The 22,159-nt window shown below is 41.7% G+C and overlaps 1 protein-coding gene across 1 annotated transcript in view; it reads left to right on the forward strand.

The window, feature by feature from the left end:
- tacr1a (tachykinin receptor 1a) overlaps positions 1-21,844 on the forward strand; it is an 80,711-nt gene extending 58,867 nt beyond the window's left edge. The window contains exons 4-5 of the mRNA XM_020636411.3: positions 2,913-3,109; positions 12,989-21,844. Of these exons, the coding sequence (XP_020492067.1) occupies positions 2,913-3,109; positions 12,989-13,325 (534 nt within the window). The 3' untranslated portion in view covers positions 13,326-21,844. The remainder of the gene's footprint in view (positions 1-2,912; positions 3,110-12,988) is intronic.
- The last annotated feature ends 315 nt before the right edge of the window (positions 21,845-22,159 follow it).

Consider the following 22,159-nt stretch of genomic DNA (forward strand, 5'->3'; position numbering starts at 1 on the left):
TAATGTCCCTAACTTAGAGAAGATGTTCTATTCATCATATAAAATTGTGCATTTATGCGCCAATATTAGAATTAAGAGAGGGAAAAGAAAGAACTTATCGTCACCATTATAATTATATAAAGTACCGTCAGCCTGATAACCCTTCAACTGCATCCAAATTTTCTTAGAGCGTCATGGTTTCTCCATCGAAGGATGCCGAGCGTGGTGGGGTGTTTGGAGCGCTGGGTCTGGGTGTTGAGCGTGAAGATCGAGCAAGTGCAGACATAAACTTCTCAGCATCTGCTACACTATCGAAGAAGTGCAGCGTCCCATTATGCTTAACCTTCAGGGTTGCCGGATATCTCAGAAACTGGCGTAATCCTCTGTTGGCGATCTGTTTCCTCACCGCATCAAAGGCTCTTCTCTTCTGGGCTGTCTCTGTGCTGTAGTCCGGGAAAAACATTAGCCTCGACGTTGAGGTCCGACCTTCATATGACGCCTGGTGTGTCGGCGCTGATGGAAGAGCCCTGACTCCGTTGAGGATTTTCTCCCTGTCCTGATACCGGAGGAGTTGAAATATGAGCGTCCGGGGACGGTTGGACTTATCCTGGGCAGTATATATGCGATGGGCCTGCTGAATCTTAATCTTTTCTCCTACAAGAGAGGGGATCCATTCGGGTAATTTATCCTGCAGAAACTGAATAGCGTTTTCACCTTCTGCTGACTCCACTAAGCCCACGAGTCGGATGTTGCATCTCCGTGATCTGTCTTCCATCTCGGCTATTTTCTGGTGAAGTTTTAGCACGTCTTTCTGAGGGCCACCGACATCGTGTTTGACCGCTCTCATATTAGCCGTACTAGCATCCACCCTCCCTTGTAGCTTCCTACCAAGTTCAGCTTGTTGAGTGATATCCTCACCAAGTTTGGCAACGGCAGTGATCGTGCTTTCAATCATTGACTTGAGAGTTTCATTTTCACCTGAGAGCATATCCTCCACTGCCTTTCTCACTGCCAGCTTAAGTTTTTTGATCAACCGATCTTCTTGCTCTTGTAAAGCTAACAAGATGGTAGCATTAGATGGCTTGTCAGGCTGTGCGTCCTGAGGCTCTTTCTTTTTCGGCGCAGGTGTATCCTGAGACGCTTTATTTCTCGTCGTTTTTGTGCCCGACATGTCGCGGATACATCTACAAATAACATGAATTATAAAAGTCTCTGGATTACTGGATGTTTTAATCAATTTTTGGACTTTTGACACGGAGCTCGGACTAAGCGTGCATCACTTCTTGGCAGCCACCGGAAGCTCCCCCTCTACTGATTTTATGACACTCACCACTCCACCTGTTATGGCAGCCTATACACTTTATATTTTTACGTTTAAAAAGAGCCCTAAATTAATTCCTTTCTAGGATTATTTGTGTATTTATGTGTAAATAATGGTTCTGACCATGAAAGGATCTGTCATCATGAGATTTTAAATTATCTACTACATTTTACTGGGAGCCAATGCAGTTAAACTAACGAGAAAGATAAATATCCTCCATTTTTCTAGAGATAGTCTTTGAAGACTTGTTCCAACCTGGCATTTAAAGAAAAGTCTGGCCTAGATGTTGAGCATTTTTGAGACAGAATGTGTCTAATTTTTACAACTGGACCTTTGTCAAGCACAGCCCCAACCAGGAAGTATCGCTTTATTAATTAAACTTTCATTTTACCTTTATTTATTCTCACGAAATCACTGAGGGCAAGCCCTCATTTAGAATGACGTCGAGAGTACCAACAAATAAAAACGAATTAAAACAAATAAGAGACAAAAAAAAACAAAAAAACAACGAAGACAAAATACATAGATTATAAGACCAGAAGAATAAGCAGTAAGCAGGCAACCACAGTTAATAACATTTACACTCATGAGTACAGTGAATTATGATCAGGTTTTTAAATTGACCCCTGGTAACCATTGTATTGCGTTTCAATGTGTTTTGTATTGTGTTCCAGGTGTGTGCAGCACAGTAGGTGAAGGATGTTTTCCCAACGTTCGTTTTTACTTGTGGGACCATTAACATTAGCCAGTCAATTGATCGAGTCTGATACTGATTATCAGCCCAGATTAATAAAGAAGTGATGTATGCTGGTAGATTACCCGCAAGTGATTTATAAATGAATAGCAGCCAATGCCTTTCACGTCTAACTGTTAGTGAAGCCCAACCAACTTTATCGTACAGGATGCAATGATGAATGGAATATTTGTCACCAGTGATAAATCTGAGGGCGGAGTGATAAACTGTGTCTAATGATTTTAGGGTGGAGGCAGAAGCATGTCTATAAATGACATCCCCCTAGTCCAGAACAGATAGGAAGATGGCTTCAATTATTCGCTTTCTACTCACTAAAGGGAAGTTCACTTTATCAAGCCAAGCACTCCCTAGTTAGTTTTATTAGGTTAGACCAAATCTCTTGTCACCGGGCTCCTTTCCTTTTCAAACTATTACAAATACCTGGAGATTTTTGACTTTGATTATTTTCTTAACTTGTCCTCAGTGAAAGAGTAAGGACAGAGATACAGTAGGGAGTATGAGGAGAAGTCTAAATCTCTAAAATAAATCATATAAAATATGATCCATGTCTGATGCTATAGTGATGACGGCTAACGTCGTTCTCCAGTATGTTCTTCCCTTGTGATTCGGTTGAACTACACGTAGCATTTATATAAAGACAGATATTCTCATTATAGTGTTGTATAATGGACACATCCGCCACTTCTGCGTCATTCTTTTCACATCATGTCTCACTTCAGGAGACCCCCCCCCCTCATCTGACAGGTGCACCTCACAGCCCCCTCCAGCTTCAGTAATCCTGTCTAATAAAAACAAAGTGAAAATCAAACTACAGGGGTTTTATAATGACAACACAAAGATTCTGTCTTTTTACTACAGGTGGTGAAAATGATGATTGTGGTTGTTTGCACTTTTGCAATCTGCTGGCTACCCTTCCACGTCTACTTCCTGCTGCACCAGTTCTTTCCTGACATGTTTGAAGAAAGATTCATCCAGCAGGTTTACCTGGCCATCATGTGGCTTGCCATGAGCTCCACCATGTACAACCCAATCATATACTGCTGCCTCAACGACAGGTAGGAAAGATTCCTTTTTCTTGTGTTTGGTGTGACGCTGCTCATACAGTAAATGGTAAATGGACTCGAGCTTGTATCGTTCTTTTCTGGTCCTCTGACTACACAAAACGCTTTTACACCTCAGGTCACACCTACACATTATTGTACTTCTGGATGGCAGGCAGTGTGAGTGGAAAAAACTTGACAAGCAGATTGCAGATTTGTCCATTAAAAATAAAATGTACTTAAACTGAAAAACTGGCTCTCCTCATAGCCTTTAAAAAAAAAAAACACCAACCGGTCTGCTGTTCTCACAGACTTTAAATACCAGGTTATCTGTGTTCTAGGGCCAATCAGCAAGGAGCTTCAATCAGTGCCAGATTGACTCCAGGTGTAATTAATCTCACCTCCCCTGGAGTTAATGAGACTCAAACAACATGATTAAACAAAGGAAAAAGTATTAAACTTCCCTTCTTAAGTTCAAACATATCAAATAAATATATAACATAAACACTCAGTTGTCTTTAACTTTAAATAGGGGAAAAACCATTTTATCATTTTAAGTACTTTTAGTGAAATAAACCATTTACATATTTCCACTCAAACATCGACTCCTGAGCGAGAGGAATGTGCATCTTCCTCTCGGCCTAGAACATCAACCATCAAAAATCTACATTTATGCATTGGAGAGGATATGCTCCATAACAAACATTCACACACTGATAGTAGAGGCTGCAGTTTAAAGAGTCCATCAGTATTAACTCATCCATTCATACACATTCACACACTGATGGTAGGGGCTGCTGAGTAAAGAGTCCATCAGTATTAACTCATCCATTCATACCCATTCACACACTGATGGTAGAGGCTGCTCAGTAAAGAGACCATCAGTATTAACTCATCCATTCATACACATTCACACACTGATGGTAGAGGCCGCTGAGTAAAGAGACCATCAGTATTAACTCATCCATTCATACACATTCACACACTGATGGTAGAGGCCGCTGAGTAAAGAGTCCATCAGTATTAACTCATCCATTCATACCCATTCACACACTGATGGTAGAGGCTGCTGAATAAAGAGTCCATCAGTATTAACTCATCAATTCATACACATTCACACAACGCCAACCAAGCAGCAGGAGCAACTTGTGGAGACAGACCACTGACCCACTGTTGCCTTGTAACAAACAGTTTGGATTCATAGTTAAGAAACAAAGATATGATTGTGTGAAATAAAGGTGGCAATGTTCATTTGAAGTTTGAATACTGGCTGACTCCTTAATATTTTTGTATTTAATAACATTTAAATGATACCTGAGCCACTTTAGTTTGCAAAGCATTTAAAAAACAACAACATCCATCCACTATTTATAGCGCTTTTCCCGTTCAGGGTCATGGGGGGCTGGAGCCTGTCAGAGCTGGTATTGGGCGAGAGGCGGGTGTTGGGGTTGTATCAAGTCAACTTTGGTTATATTCTTTAATAATTATATATAATTATTAATAATATAAATAAAATATCATTAAACTATGTTTAATCTCGTTTTGGGGCACCACCCTGTACTCAGGGAAATATAACCAAAATATCACTCAAATCAGTCTCAAATTAGTTATTTAATTACTAATATTATTAATAATTAATAACTATATTTAATAAATTGAAGGCGCGAAATCCGTACACAAAAATAAAATGTACTTAAACTGAAAAACTGGCTCTCCTCATAGCCTTTAAAAAAAAAAAACACCAACCGGTCTGCTGTTCTCACAGACTTTAAATACCAGGTTATCTGTGTTCTAGGGCCAATCAGCAAGGAGCTTCAATCAGTGCCAGATTGACTCCAGGTGTAATTAATCTCACCTCCCCTGGAGTTAATGAGACTCAAACAACATGATTAAACAAAGGAAAAAGCATTAAACTTCCCTTCTTAAGTTCAAACATATCAAATAAATATATAACATAAACACTCAGTTGTCTTTAACTTTAAATAGGGGAAAAACCATTTTATCATTTTAAGTACTTTTAGTGAAATAAACCATTTACATATTTCCACTCAAACATCGACTCCTGAGCGAGAGGAATGTGCATCTTCCTCTCGGCCTAGAACATCAACCATCAAAAATCTACATTTATGCATTGGAGAGGATATGCTCCATAACAAACATTCACACACTGATAGTAGAGGCTGCAGTTTAAAGAGTCCATCAGTATTAACTCATCCATTCATACACATTCACACACTGATGGTAGGGGCTGCTGAGTAAAGAGTCCATCAGTATTAACTCATCCATTCATACCCATTCACACACTGATGGTAGAGGCTGCTCAGTAAAGAGACCATCAGTATTAACTCATCCATTCATACACATTCACACACTGATGGTAGAGGCCGCTGAGTAAAGAGACCATCAGTATTAACTCATCCATTCATACACATTCACACACTGATGGTAGAGGCCGCTGAGTAAAGAGTCCATCAGTATTAACTCATCCATTCATACCCATTCACACACTGATGGTAGAGGCTGCTGAATAAAGAGTCCATCAGTATTAACTCATCAATTCATACACATTCACACAACGCCAACCAAGCAGCAGGAGCAACTTGTGGAGACAGACCACTGACCCACTGTTGCCTTGTAACAAACAGTTTGGATTCATAGTTAAGAAACAAAGATATGATTGTGTGAAATAAAGGTGGCAATGTTCATTTGAAGTTTGAATACTGGCTGACTCCTTAATATTTTTGTATTTAATAACATTTAAATGATACCTGAGCCACTTTAGTTTGCAAAGCATTTAAAAAACAACAACATCCATCCACTATTTATAGCGCTTTTCCCGTTCAGGGTCATGGGGGGCTGGAGCCTGTCAGAGCTGGTATTGGGCGAGAGGCGGGTGTTGGGGTTGTATCAAGTCAACTTTGGTTATATTCTTTAATAATTATATATAATTATTAATAATATAAATAAAATATCATTAAACTATGTTTAATCTCGTTTTGGGGCACCACCCTGTACTCAGGGAAATATAACCAAAATATCACTCAAATCAGTCTCAAATTAGTTATTTAATTACTAATATTATTAATAATTAATAACTATATTTAATAAATTGAAGGCGCGAAATCCGTACACAAAGCCTTCACACCCAGCTTATATCACAATGCAAATACAACCAGTAATCACAAACAACTGCTCTTAAATTATAACAGAATGTTTGTGTGTGTGTGTGTGTGTGTGTGTTGAGAGAGAGAGGGGGGGGAAGAGAGGGGGGAGATGGCTTCGTACCCACGTGGTCGCTCACGATGGCGCACACCTATCAAAGACCTGGGTGCGTGCGTGTGTGTCTGTGTCTTTGGATGAAAGAGAGAGAGAAGGGGGGAAGATTGCTTCGTCCCACGTGGTCGCCCTTACGATGGCGCACACCTAACAAAGACCTAATGTGGCCTTAATGTCTAAAAGAGACCGAGTTCGGCCCTACACGATCTGTGTCTCTGAGACGTCTGGATGGCCGCGAGTGTATAGATCTCTGTGTGTGTGTATGTGCGTAATGGCGCGGTGGTGGAGTTAGTCTCCAGATGTACGTCTACACGGGAATATGTGTGTGTGTCTGTTAGTAAAAGGGGGAGAAAAGAGGATAAAAGAAGAGAGTAGAGGAGAGCAGAGGAGGAGAGAAATGCGTGCCTGAAGAGTCTGAATCCCGCGGCACAACTCGGAGTAGTTCCCTTCATTCACAGAAAGAAACCAGTGGCTGAATTCAAGTTAATATGGTTTACACTGGCCTTTCTGATCAGAAGAGTAATACCCGGTTATAACGCTGTTACGATAAACACATATAGGACGCAGCGGTCCGAAACGGGAACAACAAGAGTTTTAAATAGGTAAAACTCAGGACGCGGCGGTCCAACAAAGATAAAAATTACAGTTCCTGCGTCAATCAAACAATTGTTAAAAACACTCTCTAAAGCTAATTAAGCCTCACTTGTGAATCGCTTTGCCCACGATTGGTGAAGGAAAAACGAGTCCAGACGATATCTTTCTGATAATCTGTTATAGTCTGATGCTCTCCGAGAAACTGAGATGCGTTCACTGGACAATCTGAGCTCGGAATTCAGAACACTGCCGGCCGCAGATTACCTGTGTGCCAAAACTTAAACCAAAGGAAGATTGTTGCAGGAAACAGGAGGTGAGCTTGTGTCTCCGAACACTTGAAGTCAGCGCGTGGAAAGAGAGAGAGCAATGGAAGTCTCACAGTTTTGTCATCTGGCCGACTTCCTGCGGGGTCTCCCTCAGGTTCCGGTCCCCCCTTTACGTCACACGTAGGTGTGAAGTACTGCAGGGGATTCTGGGATAAAGAGTCCTTTTAGGCCTCTTTGTGATCTCAGTGAATCACTCAAATGAGGCTTCTCACAGAGGTGCAGGCCCAAGTCCATTGTTTGACTGTCCTAAGCCTGCGTGGCCCAACACGGGGTTACACCCTGGACTGGTCTCCAGCCAATCACAGGGCTGATATATAGAGACTTTGGACTATGGGAGGAAGCTGGAGTACCCGGAGAGAACCCACACATGAACGAGGAGAACATGCAAACTCCACACAGAGAGACTCCTGTCAGATGGGGATTCAAACCAGGAACCTCCTCACAGAGAGACTCCTGAAGGACTGGGATTCAAACCAGGAACCTCCTCACAGAGAGACTCCTGTCAGACGGGGATTCAAACCAGTTTGGAGTAAAAAATGGCACCAGAAACAAGTAAATTCAATGAGAGCATCAAACACATTTGATCCATAAATAAAGCATCAACTAAAAACAGTTAAAGCGCAAGCCAAACAGGACACATGTTGAGAGACAAACATATGGCTGGACTTTATACAAGTGAATGACGTCAGTCCATTTGACAAATTCCCAAATTTCAAAAAAATCTGAGAATCGAAAAAGACCAATCACTTTGAGTGTTCTGTTGTATCTTTCATCACTACACTGATTTAAACAAGTCCTCACAGAGAGACTCCTGAAGGACTGGGATTTAAACCAGGAACCTCCTCACAGAGAGACTCCTGTCAGACGGGGATTCAAACCAGGAACCTCCTCACAGAGAGACTCCTGAAGGTCTGGGATTCAAACCAGGAACCTCCTCACAGAGATGCTCCTGTCAGACGGAAGCCGGAGTACCCAGAGAGAACCCACACATGCACGGGGAGAACATGCAGACTCCACACAGAGAGGCTCCTGTCAGACGGAGATTCAAACCAGGAACCTCCTCACAGAGAGACTCCTGTCAGACGGAGATTCAAACCAGGAACCTCCTCGCCGTGAGGGGAGAATGCTAACCACTACACCACATGTAGCCTAACATTATTCACAATTTTTTTTTAAGTCTGAGACAATACAACATTTTTAGGTTAAATCATCATTTTCTGGGACTGTACCCAAAGAAAATGATTTGGACTCATTATTTATTGTACACTGATGTTTTTTTTTTTTTTTAAATAAATCATGACAGAATATATAGACTTAGACTTAGAAAAATTTGTTCATCCCATAGGACAATTCATTTCCACAGAAGATCCAGACCATGCAACATTTACAAACAAACAACAGATGGAGTATGTCAGAGACAACAACCCAATCAGTCCATCTGATCATAGATAACTCTAACTGATAAACAAAGATCAACAAAAATATAACAGACTTTGTGAGATATGTGAGTTGAATGAAGTTGAAACGGAGTCCCATTTTCTTTTGCATTATACAAAATATAATGATTTAAGAGAATTATTGTTTCATGAAGTAAAATCTGAAATATTGGGGCGGACAGACATGCAGAAACTAGAATGGCTGTTTAATGGCTTGCTAATTTTGTTTCAAAAGCTTGGAAAAGAAGACAGGATATTCTGTTGAATTAGTTTTACTTGTTTTTGCTTTCTCTTTTTGTTTCTTAACAATGAATATAGCTTACCTAGTGCACTCTGATCCGGGAACGTTTTTAATTTATGGTGTCATGTAAGCCCATGCGGGCTGGGCATAAGGATGTATGTATGACACAATAATAAAATAAAAAACTAAAACTAAAACTAAAAATACAATGTGCTAAATAAAGGATGGAATTATTGAGAAGTTACTATTAGACAAACTTTATACTGAATGAAGATCAGAAAAATACAGTCAAAGTTATAGACATGCATACTAACCCTCAGCAGAATTAAACAGCCTGGTTAGAGTAGCTTGGGTCCTTGGAGTTTATTTATCTCTTCAAACAGCAAGATGGGGTTCAAATGATGTAAAGGCTTACATTCTACACTAAGATGACGCCTTCTGTCATTATACACGGAGCTCTTTCACCAGAGAAAAGCTGATGAATATAAGGTCTACAACTCCACCAGATTTATTCCTCACTTGCCTGATGGGCTCCGTGGACATTATTGGACATTCTGGTCAAAGGTGCGCTCACCTTTGTTAGCGCTCTGACGACAGACGAGAGGGTAACGGGCCAGAGCGCATGTGCGTCTCTGATAGCGCGGACTACACACCGCTCTAACGGGCATATTTCTCTCCAACGTGTCACTGTCAAACAAACTGGACTAACTCCAGCTACTGATGGTAAGAAACAGAGTCTTTTCTACATCCTGTGTTTTGTATTCATGGAGACGGTGCGATGTGGACTGATACCGGACTCTGCGCTTCAGCCGGCAGGATTCCAACTCTTATGAACGGATCCAGACGCACAACTTCCCGGGAAAGCAAGGGGTGGAGGAATCTGCTTTTATACCATCAGTGGCTGGGGTACAGATGTTACAGTGATCCAAAAATTCATGAATCATTAAAGGCTTGGCCATTTTGAGTGACAGATGGAAGCTGCTCGCTATCTGCTAGGTGTCACCTCAGCTGTAAACTGACACTAACCATCAGCAGTCTTGTCAAATGTTGATTTATTTATTCATTGTGGCCAGTGCATAGGAGTCAGGGTTGTTTTTTCCCCTTCAGAGAAGACAGCAGGCTCTAGGGATGTGAAGAGGCATCATTATCTGTATCTTACTCTGTTCAACCAAGTCAGCTAGTGTGGTTTTGTTGGTCACTCTGGCATGAGCAGCACGCCCAAGCTGATCCCACAAGTGTTGAATGTGGTTGAGGTCAGGACTGCAGGCAGGCCATTCCATCCTCTCCACTCCCAAATTCTGGAGGTGGTCTCTCATAAACTGGTGGGCGTTTTCATCTTGGAGGATAGAGTTCGGTCCCAGACTGTGGAGATGGGGGATTGTCACTGGTTGCAGAATCTTATCTCGATATCTGTCTTCATTGAGATTGCCTCCAATGATGACAAGCCTTGTTTTTCCAGTGGGGAGATGCCGCCCTACACCATCACACTGCCTCCACCAAAAGCTGTTACCCTATCGCTGCAGGAATCAGCATAGCGTTCTCCGCGTCTTTCTCCACACTTTGACCCTATGATCCAACTGCTGTAGGCAGAATCTGGACTCATCGCTGAACATAACATTCCTCCACATGTTCGGGTTCCAGTGCACGTGTTGCAGACACCAGAACAAACGGGCCTGATGGTGAAGGGCAGTCATGGCAGGGCTCCTGGCAGCCCTATGAGACCGGACATAGGCTGCGTGCAGTCTGTTCTGGATTGTCTGGGTAGAGAGCAAATCTGTAGAATGCCTACGGTTCCTAAGTGCTGACAGGGTTAGGAAACAGTCTTCTTGGGGTGTCGTCTTCTGTCTCTGCCATCCCCCGTTATATGGAACTTGGCCTTCAGTTTGGAGATGGTACTAGGGCTTACTCCAAATAATGCTGCAACTTGGCTGTGCGGAACACCAGCATGAAGTAGCCCTATGGCATTGGCCCTATCCAGATCAGTGGAATGTGGCATGCTTGGTGCAGACACCAACTGACTACTGAAACCGGGCCCATGCTCACAGGAGCTGCCAATTAGGCCACTGATTGTCAGCACCCGTGGTATCAGAAGCTCAAAACAAGAGTCAATAGAAACAGCCAAATAAGGTATTTGGCAAGTTAATATACAAGCTCAAGTTCATTTACCATTTTATAATGCAGTAACTCAGTTAAATTTTGATAATAGAAACGAGTAACTAACTAGTTACTAATTTCCAGTAACTTGCCCCTCACTGCTCATTTCCTTCCTTTCGTTCGTTTAGTCCTAATAAAGGTCAAATGTGTGAATAAGAGTGCATAGAGATAAGGTTTAGAGTTCTCTCTATACAGAATATTGAGGGGCTTTTGTCTCTACCAGCTTTGCCAATCTAAATTCAAATTTGTGGCAGATGCCGTCCCGTCCCTTCCTTTCCATTTCCATCCATCTCTCTTCATCTCGCTCGTGCTCTCAGTTGACATTGATCTTTTTCTTCCGTCTTCACTTCCTTCCTGCTCCCTTGTTTATGTGTGTGTGTGTGTGTGTGTGTGTGTGTGTGTGTGTGTGTGTGTGTGTGTGTGTGTGTGTGAGGTTGTCAGCCCCTTCAGCCTTGATCTCATCAACACGATCCTAAAGTATAACACCTCTTCTCTTCTTCTTTCCACGTCTTTGGATCATTTGAGATTATTTTTGGTATCTTAAACAGTAGAATAGAGAAGACTGTTTAATGTGTTATTCAGTAAACGACACAAAAAACAACGAGTTACTTGTATATAGTGTTCTCTCTTTTGATTTGTCTCATCTCAAGATAAGACAATTTTTTTTTCTTTAATAATATTGAAATGTTCAGTGTTTACATCAGCAAGGACGATAAAAAAGAAAAGCACACACCGTACAGCGACTGCTGCAGACAGGCTCACTGAAAAGAAAATATTGTGCATTCAATGTACAAAATAGTTGTGCAGGGAATTGCATATTGGAAGTTTCTCTGTAATTGCACACAAGTGATTGAGTATTTTTATAATGCAGTTGTGTGTGTTTTCCTGTTCCAATAGGAGCAGTCAGAGTCAGACTGCAGCAGGAAGAAAGGATTTAAAGCGTCTCTCGTTCACACACAGAAGTAGCCTGTCTCTAAATGGTTTCTCTTTCATGCAGGGGGAAATGTTATAGATGATAGATGATAGCTTTGTTATAATCCACCTGTATGATCCCCAGCTCCTGCAGCCACAAGACAATTAACCCCAATTAGATTCTGCTGCTCCGGTGGCGGCGTCTAAATGTGTATGAATGGATGAGTTAATACTGATGGACTCTTTACACAGCAGCCTCTACCATCAGTGTGTGACTGTGTATGAATCGAAGAGTTGATAGTGATGGACTCTTTACTCAGCAGCCTCTACCATCAGTGTGTGAATGTGTATGAATAGACGAGTTAATACTGATGGACTCTTTACACAGCAGCCTCTACCATCAGTGTGTGAATGTGTATGACTGGATGAGTTAATACTGATGGACTCTTTACACAGCAGCCTCCACCATCAGTGAGTGAATGTGTATGACTGGATGAGTTAATACTGATGGACTCTTTACACAGCAGCCTCTACCATCAGTGAGTGAATGTGTATGAATGGATGAGATAATACTGATGGAGTCTTTACACAGCAGCCTCTACCATCAGTGTGTGAATGTGTATGAATGGATAAGTTAATACTGATGGAGTCTTTACACAGCAGCCTCTACCATCAGTGTGTGAATGTGTATGAAGTGATGAGTTAATGGACTCTTTACTCAGCAGCCTCTACCAGCAGGGAGGGGCAGAGGAAGAGGACTGGAGCTGCAGGGACTCAGGAGGGGCATGCTGCAGAACATAAAACTTTATTTGTTTTTTTACATTCTGGATAATAACGAGCATATTTGGATTTGAAAAATATCTGTGTCCATCTCATTATCGGTGCCTTTCTGAATTTATATTAGGATTCCGTCTCATCCCTACTCACAAAGATTATTCCGTTTTGTTTCTTACAGGTTCCGTGCTGGTTTTAAACAAGCTTTCCACTGCTGCCCCTGTGTGCCTCAAGGCTCTTATGAAGGTCTGGAACTCAAATCTACCCGCTACCTTCAGACCCAGACGAGTGTTTACAAGGCCAGTCGGATGGAGACGACTGTGTCTACAGTTCTCCAGGTTGGAGAGGATATGGAGCCGCCAAAGGTCAAGGTGATGGGAGGTCCAGGTGCTGCAGTCAGGACCAGACCACATAGCTCCTCTCTGGATCTCACTTCAAACGGGTCATCATCCAGGAGCGTCTCCAAAACCCTCTCAGAGACGTCCAGTTTCTATTCCAGCAACAACTTGCAGGAATAGACTATGGGCACAGGCTGCTCTTCGATTGGAGAGCGGGGAGAGAGTGTTTATCTTCTGCCGGCATGTGTTGCTGCAGAAGAAAAGTGTGACTTTATGAGTGTCAGCTTTTCATGAATACATTTTCACTGAGTGTACTGGTATGTAATGTTGGGTCATTTACATGTGAGAAGTGGATGTTGTCTTCACCACGACCTCCTAGGGAACTTTACCTGCGTTATTCAAGCAACTCAAAGGTGATGGTCGTCATTAAGACAGGTATTCTCTGTGCAATAGAAAACCCACAGTGCAAACATCAGTGTATTCCAGTTTAAAGGCTCGGCTGAAGCAGACGCATGAACCTCCAGTCTTCACAGCTCTGCTTGTCACACCAGTCTCCTCTCAGCGCAGACTCCGGGCTCACACGTCTTCATTCACACAAACTGTGTAGCTCACACAGTTAATTTTAGAGTTGAGAGATGACATTAGACCAGTGTGCTGCGAATACAGCAGCTCCTTGTTTCAACAAGAATATTCTTTGGAAACAAAGAAAGCCTGGCCTCAGGTTCTGAAATAGTCTAGAAGAAAAAACCTGAGAGGGGGAGGTAGGTAGAGGATTAGACATTTGAAAACAGAGATTATCATAACTTTGTTTCAGGTAAAACGTGTCTGAAAATCATGGAGATGGTATTTACCGTTTAATAATTTTCTCAATAAAATTAAGAGGCAACGGCAGACCTTGAGTGAAAACTGATTATAATCCATATTCTGTGTCAAATGCAACGTAAACTTATTAAGCTACTTCTCAGTCTTACTATCAGTCAACTGAACTGAACACCACATGACAGTTTTACCTATTTACTCAAAGAGTCATTGAATGATGCTAGAGGCTGCTGTGCTATCTGCTGACCCGACCACTTGCTGGATGTCATGTTCTCGTAAACACCTGGGCATCGCCTAACACCGTGTCCTAACAGCACGCCAGCGTTATATGTCACGCTCGCTGTCCACACTGCATGCGTTAAATATTGAATTCAATGCTCTGTATATCCACTCTTGCCAAAAGAATAACATCTAGTGCTTTTTGTACTGAAGGTGGACAAACGGATGTGTGGTGCTTTGTATTAACGAGCAGCTGACTCAAATCTCAACTGAGGGTCATCGGTAAACGGCTCGCGGTGAGCCAGAGAAAACATTTATTTTCCGGTGTTGACACAAACATTTCAATCATGGATGTGCATATTATCAATGCACCATTATCCCAACTTTGTAAGATGAGCTTACCAAGCTCTGTTGAGTGAAAAAAGTGTGTGTCAGAGCCTTGCAGAGCACCCTCCTTCCTCGTTCCCTAGCGACAGAGAGGAAATTAGAAACAGGGCATTGGGGTTATAACGGTGCGTTGCGTCTGGCTGCTTTGCGCTGCAGTTAGGACACTCTGATAGGAAACAATAGAATCAGACTGATTTTGTCCTGTTAGGACATGGTGTAAGGGCAGACTTTTGGGGGTTCAGTATGTGACCTAAGCACTCTGACAGCAGATTGTTAGATCCAAGGATCTGATTAGTTTTACATTAAAAAATCAAACCTGACAGCTGCCTGGCTGTTTAACCTGCTCCGCCTTCTGAAAGCCAAACACCACTTTGAAACTGTGAAATATTTATGTAACACTCTACTCGTTGACCTGGCAGCGACCTGCACTCTGTTGTTGTTGGAGCGTGGGACTTCTGTGATTCGGCTTGTTTACATTCAAACCTGGCTATTATATTGCCAGTGAAAATATAAAATTGGATTATATTATTTATTATATAATTTATTATATCCTTTTTTTTTCAGTTCTTTCCACATTTTATTTGCTGTTCGCCATCCAACGTTATTCAGTTATTCAAGATGAATGTAAATATCAGGTTTAAAGGGCTCCATAGGCGTTATACTGCCAACAGGCAATACGCCTTGGTGAGAAGCAGAAGGTCGTTTGTCCACCTGGTGTTTCAACAAAACCAATGTGGTTCAGTGTTTTCAGCGCTATACGTCCTGAGCGCAAAACAGATGCTTTTTGTCGCTGCGCTTATATCGCTCTCAGTTGAAAACAGTTCAACTTTTGAAACAACATGGCCCTCGCCTAGTCACTTCTCCCCCCACTGGCCAATCAAAACAAAGAAGGGGCGGGACTTCTGATATCAGCTTTGTCAACAACAAACAGATGATAAATCAATCTGTCTCATCTTTTCATGTGTAGAGCTGCTGATGTGAAGACAGAATTCATTTTCATACTTTAATCTTTTCTTTGAGATATTTCCTTGAATCAATATATTAAAAACTTTGAGCTACTAAACCAACCTATCGGTCACGAACGAGGGAAGCAGAAGTTAACCTTCGTAACCTATCAACAATGAGGTCGCCGGTGAGAAGCGCTCTGAAGCTGTGGTAGTGGACGCTGCCATTGCAAAAAGTGCCGTCTGTGGACACAGGACATGATGTCTGTAAAGGGTGAGAGGAGAGCAGCTTGCCCCTGCTGGAGTCCAGGGAAACTAACTGTCTTAAACCCCCACAGCTGTAAACACAAACACAAGGAGGGGATTACTCTCAAAGTAACCAGGCTTTACCATCAACCTTTATTCTCTTCAATTAGAAAGAATTATTGCAGGAAACTTCAAACATTTTCTACTTAAATGTATAAAGATTAAAAGTACACATGAAGAACATTAAGTTTTACGACCTTTAAACGGAGACTCATTGAAACCCTGCTGGTTCTACAATTCTACAATTCACTTAGCAGACGCTTTTATCCAAAGCGACGTACATCAGAGAGTAAGTACAACACAAGCAAGGATCTAGAAAAAAGGGAACAATGTGAGTAAGAGCAAACGATCAGCTTTGAGTCTGATTGGACACACAGGTGCTGACAGGAAGTGACCAGAGGCAAAGCACAACATTGAGGGCAGTTCTTGAGAGCTCTAATCAGTATAGAAACCATCTTATAAGTCGTCGTTATCAAACAAAAACCATCGTCATTACCATCATTAATAATATATAATCGTTAAGTTAGTAGGTATTCATGAAAGAGCTGGGTCTTTAGCTTTTTCTTAAAGGTGCAGAGGGACTCTGCAGATCCAATGGAGTTTGGAAGTTCATTCCACCACTGGGGGGCGACAGAGGAGAAGAGTCTAGTCAGAGACTTACGAACCTGTTTTGAAGGTTGAATCAGACGCCTTTCATTGGCACAGCATAGTGGGTGGGAGGGAGTGTAGACCTGGACGAGAGAGTTAAAGTAAGGAGGAGCCGTTTTTGTCACTGTTTTGTAAGCGAGCATCAGAGTTTTAAATTTGTTACGAGAAGTAACTGGGAGCCAGTGTAAGGAGATGAACAGCGGGGTGATGTGCTCTTTTTGGAAGGTTGAAGACCAGTCGTGCTGCTGCATTTTGTATCAACTGCAGGGGTTTGATAATGTATGTAGGAAGACCTGCCAGTAGAGAGTTGGTTAAAAACGCAGTGTTGTGTTTGTGGATATGGGCAGAAACTTTGGGACATGGACTACATGGCTGGGTCGTTTCAACCCAAAGCCCTCATGAGATAAATCAACCTAACATTTGTACTGTTCTGGATTAGTGTGCTGAACTATTTAGGCAAATGAGCTAAAAGAATAATGTTTGGTAAGACCATCTCCTGGATTGATGTAACAGGGGAAAGGCAGCAGACCTTCTCAGGATCATCACATTGTAGCCGCCCTAAAGAGTGATCCGGATAGAACAAGAGCATTATGGTTAATGTCATTAGAACATAGTTATCTGATTACTGTATAAACAAGACCTGCTCCCTCGATGCCTCCTCTCCTGATACAATGATTTGGAGTCAGTGTGCTGGAAAGGAAAATGCTCCTTGTCTGTTTGTGCTCCTGCATGTAAATGAGCTTTCACAGTAAGTGCAGCAGAGTGCTCATACATCCTTATGAGGACCAACAGACCCTCTAAAGGACACTGCACTCTGTAATATGTACACTTTAAATCTACCACACCAGCATGTCAGAAGTGTTACAACATGCATTACTCATGAGTCAAAGTGGAGGCCACTCAGTCCGTTGTCTTCATCTGAAATTGACGTTAAAAGAGAAATACGATCTTATGTTATGGCAATCATATTTGTACTCTTTTGTGCATCATTATTTTTTTGGAACAGGTTCGATTTTCTGCGTTTTTTTGGCATCCAGCCCTGTGTGTGTGTGTGTGCGTGTGCGTGTGCGTGCATGTGTCACAGGTTTTGGGGTAGCTGGTTGTCATGGTTACAGGTGCCAATCTCTTGATATTAGGATTTTGTGAGAAATCAAGGGAGGATTTGAACGGGGAAATTTACTTCCGGAACCAGAGCCACCGAAAAAGTGGGCGGTCACTGTTGAGCTCGATACTCCCCGCAAGGCCCATATATGGTCATGTTGATAACTGCCATGGTTTTTAGAATCACATCTCTCTTTGGCAATCTGGATCATTTGGCTCGAATCAAGTTATATACAAGCTCCCAAACGGCTCTTCATTTGGAACCTCTTAGGTTTTTTAAATTTGTTTTACATCAGATACTTTTATCAAAGTTTTGACCAATGATTGATATGTGTGCATTGATTTTTACTTGAGTTATTCGTTTGAATTATGCTAAACCATATTAAGTCCCAGAAAAACACTATTCCACATGATTGATATAAAACATTATTGTTATACCAGCGAGCACTATGTGTGCCTGTAGCCAAGCAGTGTGTGAGAAAAGATCATGTTTTCAATACCAACAAAAAGAGAAAGAAAGATGGCTCCATCGTTCACAAAGAGACCGGGCCCTTTCCGAATAGCCACAGTTCAGTAGGCAGTACGTACTTTTCAGTAGGAGTTTCAGTATACTGAACTCTCATGGTCATTCAGTATGCATTTTTTGGGTCCACCTCAGTATACTGAACATTTCAGTATGGATACTAACTTCCGGGTTTTATGCAGTATGGATCGGATGCGTGCTTTCAGGAAATGAATTGTATTTTACCACCCACAATGCTGTGCGAAATTAAACGTCACTTCTCCAAATCAAAACAAACGAGCGTGGATTAATTGAATCAATTTTTTATTTAGAGTCAAAGTCCCGACTGAAATCATTACTTTTAATTAACAACAGAAAATAAAACAAATGTCTGCATTATTATAAAACCTTTCCCCCTCTATTTAAATAATGATTTCACTATTTAAATGCGTCTTTATTGGTTTTCTTTATATTCCGTATCTTACTGTCTTTCATTTGTACTTTTCTTTATGAAGGCTACTGTATGTTATTTAGTTATTTAATCTGCCTTTTAATTGATTTACATTGTGATATTGTTTTGTTTACCTGACTGTATATGCGCATTACTCTTCTTGAATAAAGCTAAACAAAAAAAAGAAAAAAAAATGGGTGAATGCGGCCGGTTCGGGAAATGTAAATGACGTCACTTCCATACTGAATGAATCAGAAGAAGTAGGCACATATATCTGCCTACTGTGCGCGCCTACTGAATAGTAGGTACTAAACAGTATACAGCATGGATAGTAGGTACTGCCTACTGCCTACTGAAAGATTGAGTAGGTACTTGGCAATTCGGATACGGCCCGGCTCTTTAGAGACCGGCGCATCACGACTTCTGACATGCTGGTGTTTTAACAATATTTTAGCCTGTTGAAAAAGCGGTCTTGGGATGATGTCACTCTTATTCAACCAAATTTCACGGTTGAAATCTGAGCTCACTAGCTTATCCTACAATCTCATAGAATCTTTATTTATTCTAGTTTGCCTGTCCTACACTAATAACGACCAGCAAGCAAAGAGTAGCCCACACCCAGCACCTGTAGAGCGCCACAGGAGTGAGTCCTAAAACCAGGAAGTAAGTTAGTATTGTAGCGTCATGGGGTCTAACGTCTAAAAGTCAACAGGGATTTTGAATGGGTTTGTGGTTAGATGCCTGAAATTAGGTCTGTGGTTAACACAAGCTGAAGAGATGTTGGTGTTTTGTTAGACCACATAAACTATGTTAGGTAATACCCCCACTTGTGAATTTTGAAGTTTTTACACGTCTTTAAAAAGGCGGTTGCTAACAAGTGGCTAAATGTGACTACAGTGGTTGTCGGGGACATTAAACATCATCACACTGGACACAGAGGTCGGGAACTCTCTCACTAGTCGGAGATGTCTCCTGTAGGTTTAATCTTTAGGTTAAGGTGAATATTATGTTAGTAAACTATTTATAAAGCTATGTGGATTAGTTTATCAGAGATCGTCTGAAACATAACGCTAGTGACGTCACAATCATCCGACCGTGGTGTAGTTAGCTTGTAGCGTAACATTAGCTTTTTACTTCTGTCGCCTACGCTTCAGAAACGTGTGTTTGTCACAGAGCTTATTTTCTGAAATGATCCAAAATCCAATGAAAAAATCCCATAGGAGAATTCTCAACAGACCCCATGGAGATGCTACTTCCTGGTTGGCCTACAAAAATACGTCATATGGTTTGTTCTCTATAGGATGATCCCCCATTCGCCATTCTCCACTCCAGTCAGTGGACGAGAGGCTGGGACTTAAATGAATTCATAATCAACTTTGTTCAATGAGTGCTCCTTCAAACGAGCATTCAACAGAGAACCATTTTTTCTCTCTACCTCTCTAACCCCCCTCACACAAACACACACTTATACTGAGACACACACACACACACACTCGCTGATGAGAGCTGTTGCGATGGAGACAAAACATGTCAGTTTGTTGCTGACGAGAGGCGCTAAGCAGACTACACAGCAGGGTGTTTAGCCTCATCAGCATCATCTCTTCCTGTGCAACAATCCATCCTTCACTCTACAATCATGGTAATTACTGCAGAGAAGTGTAGAGTGCAACCAGCAGAAACCACCGTCATACACACTCATACATGTGCTCGCAGGTCATTTTGAAACCAGTCTGTTGGCCTATCTAGTGTATTTGTAAGTAGAGTAGCCTGCAGTCATACTTGCTTGTCATTTCTAGCATCCTCAGGGTCTACCTGTGTGATCCAATACTTTGACAGTCTGATCACAAAGCAGGGAGAGGATTGGACTGCCACATCGATACCGCTGAGCGATCTGCTGTCTGTGGTAATTGACATCATCTGCTTCAGTACACAAAGAAAATGTGATTAGTTGTACGGGTCAAAACAAACGTACCCTGCAAATATTTCATTTTAGTGCAGTGGAGAACGAGAGCTTCAGTATCTTCTCAATGTAAAGAGATGTGATGTGTGTTATCAGTGTTGTGTGGCTTTGTGACTATTCTCTCTGTCTTCGGTTTTCTTGATCTTAAACAAACGGCAAGCTTTCCATCCGTCTGTTCTGTGGATCTGCTGTACCTTTTGAAATGTGTCTTTTGAACTGTGAGCTGAAAAAAAAAAGAACCAACCTTGAATAGTGGTATGAAAATATCTGTATCTGTGTTGTGTTTGTAAAATTATTTAATCCAAGGATGAATGTACTGTACAGTATCATGACACAGAGCCGTGTGTCCTTGGTGAAGATGTAGCTCTGAGGAAAGATGCCGACTCTGTGCCAGTAAAGAATTCTTCATGTATCACTAGTGCCTCGTCAAACTCAAAACAGGCATGTACCTCCTGGTCACCGTGCTGTTGACTGTATTTTTTTATTTTTTTTTACAGTATTTAAGATTTAAATTAAAACGGTCTGGTATGACGGAGCACCTGGGGGGCACCTAGGGCAGGGTGTCTTGTATGTGTGTTTTTCTGCTTTTTTTTCTTTGTAGGTGTTGTTGTTTTTTTTTTAATGTAATTTCTTTATTCTGTACTGTGCCAAAAATTGAAATAAAAAATAAGTTGAAAAAAAAAAAGGAGATCTATTCAGCTGGTCCATCTTTAAAAACATAACGTTACCATGTTGGATGTCCAAACTAAATGTCGGCAAAACAACTTTAAACACAAAATGCACAGTTTTTGGCGTAATCCTCGACGTGGTTTCCTGCTGCTCTGAATGAGACGTAACGGGAACTTGGCGAGACTTGTGCTGTAATCGTGTGCTCTTTGGATGGTCCCAGTTTCCGAGTTAGCCAGTTTCTGAGTTGGCGACTTCAGTGCGTTCATGTGGTTTCAGTTCGGAGAGTCAGAATGATGCAACTACAAAAAAAGGCTTGATGTTTCCAAAAGATGTGTGAATGTGTTATGAGTTATATTTGAGCAAATGTGCAGCTATGTGCAATACGTACATTAAAGTATCTAAACATTAACAAAATGTATGTTGCCCCCCATGTGATGACGATTATGACATCAAGTCGGGCACCCTCATTTTGTCCCGAGTTTCCAAGTTGTTGTTTACATTTGTATTTTAAATCAGAAACTGGTTTTCCGATGTGTCAGATCCATGAAGGCACTTTTATCCACATCCTGACGTCAGTTTCTGCTGCCGACGTATAAAAGCAAAGCCTGTAGCAAAGTTGTAGGACACGCTGAACACACTGAATTTAGAAGAACGACTTCCTAACTCGGAAACTTGGACCACCCGAGCAGCACATGAACGCATCATTACTCAAACTTCCCCACGATTGCAAACAGAGTAGAGTGGGCATGTGGGAAGGGGCGGGCCTTAAAGAGACAGTAGCTGAAATAAAGTGTTTCAGGCAGAGGCTGAGATGAGGGATTTTACTGATTCCAGGATCAGATCAATAAAGAGCGTCTCACAACGCTACCCAACAGGAGTCCTAGACTGACATCATTAAAGGTGAAAGTGAGAATAATAGATCTCCTTAATAATAGATGTCCTCTTTTGAGGACATGTTCCTCAGCAGTATAGGACATCATAGAGCACTGCTCCTCCAACATGTATTTA

The sequence above is a fragment of the Labrus bergylta genome, chromosome 2 (genome assembly GCF_963930695.1).
Source record: "Labrus bergylta chromosome 2, fLabBer1.1, whole genome shotgun sequence".
Classification (NCBI taxonomy): domain Eukaryota; kingdom Metazoa; phylum Chordata; class Actinopteri; order Labriformes; family Labridae; genus Labrus; species Labrus bergylta.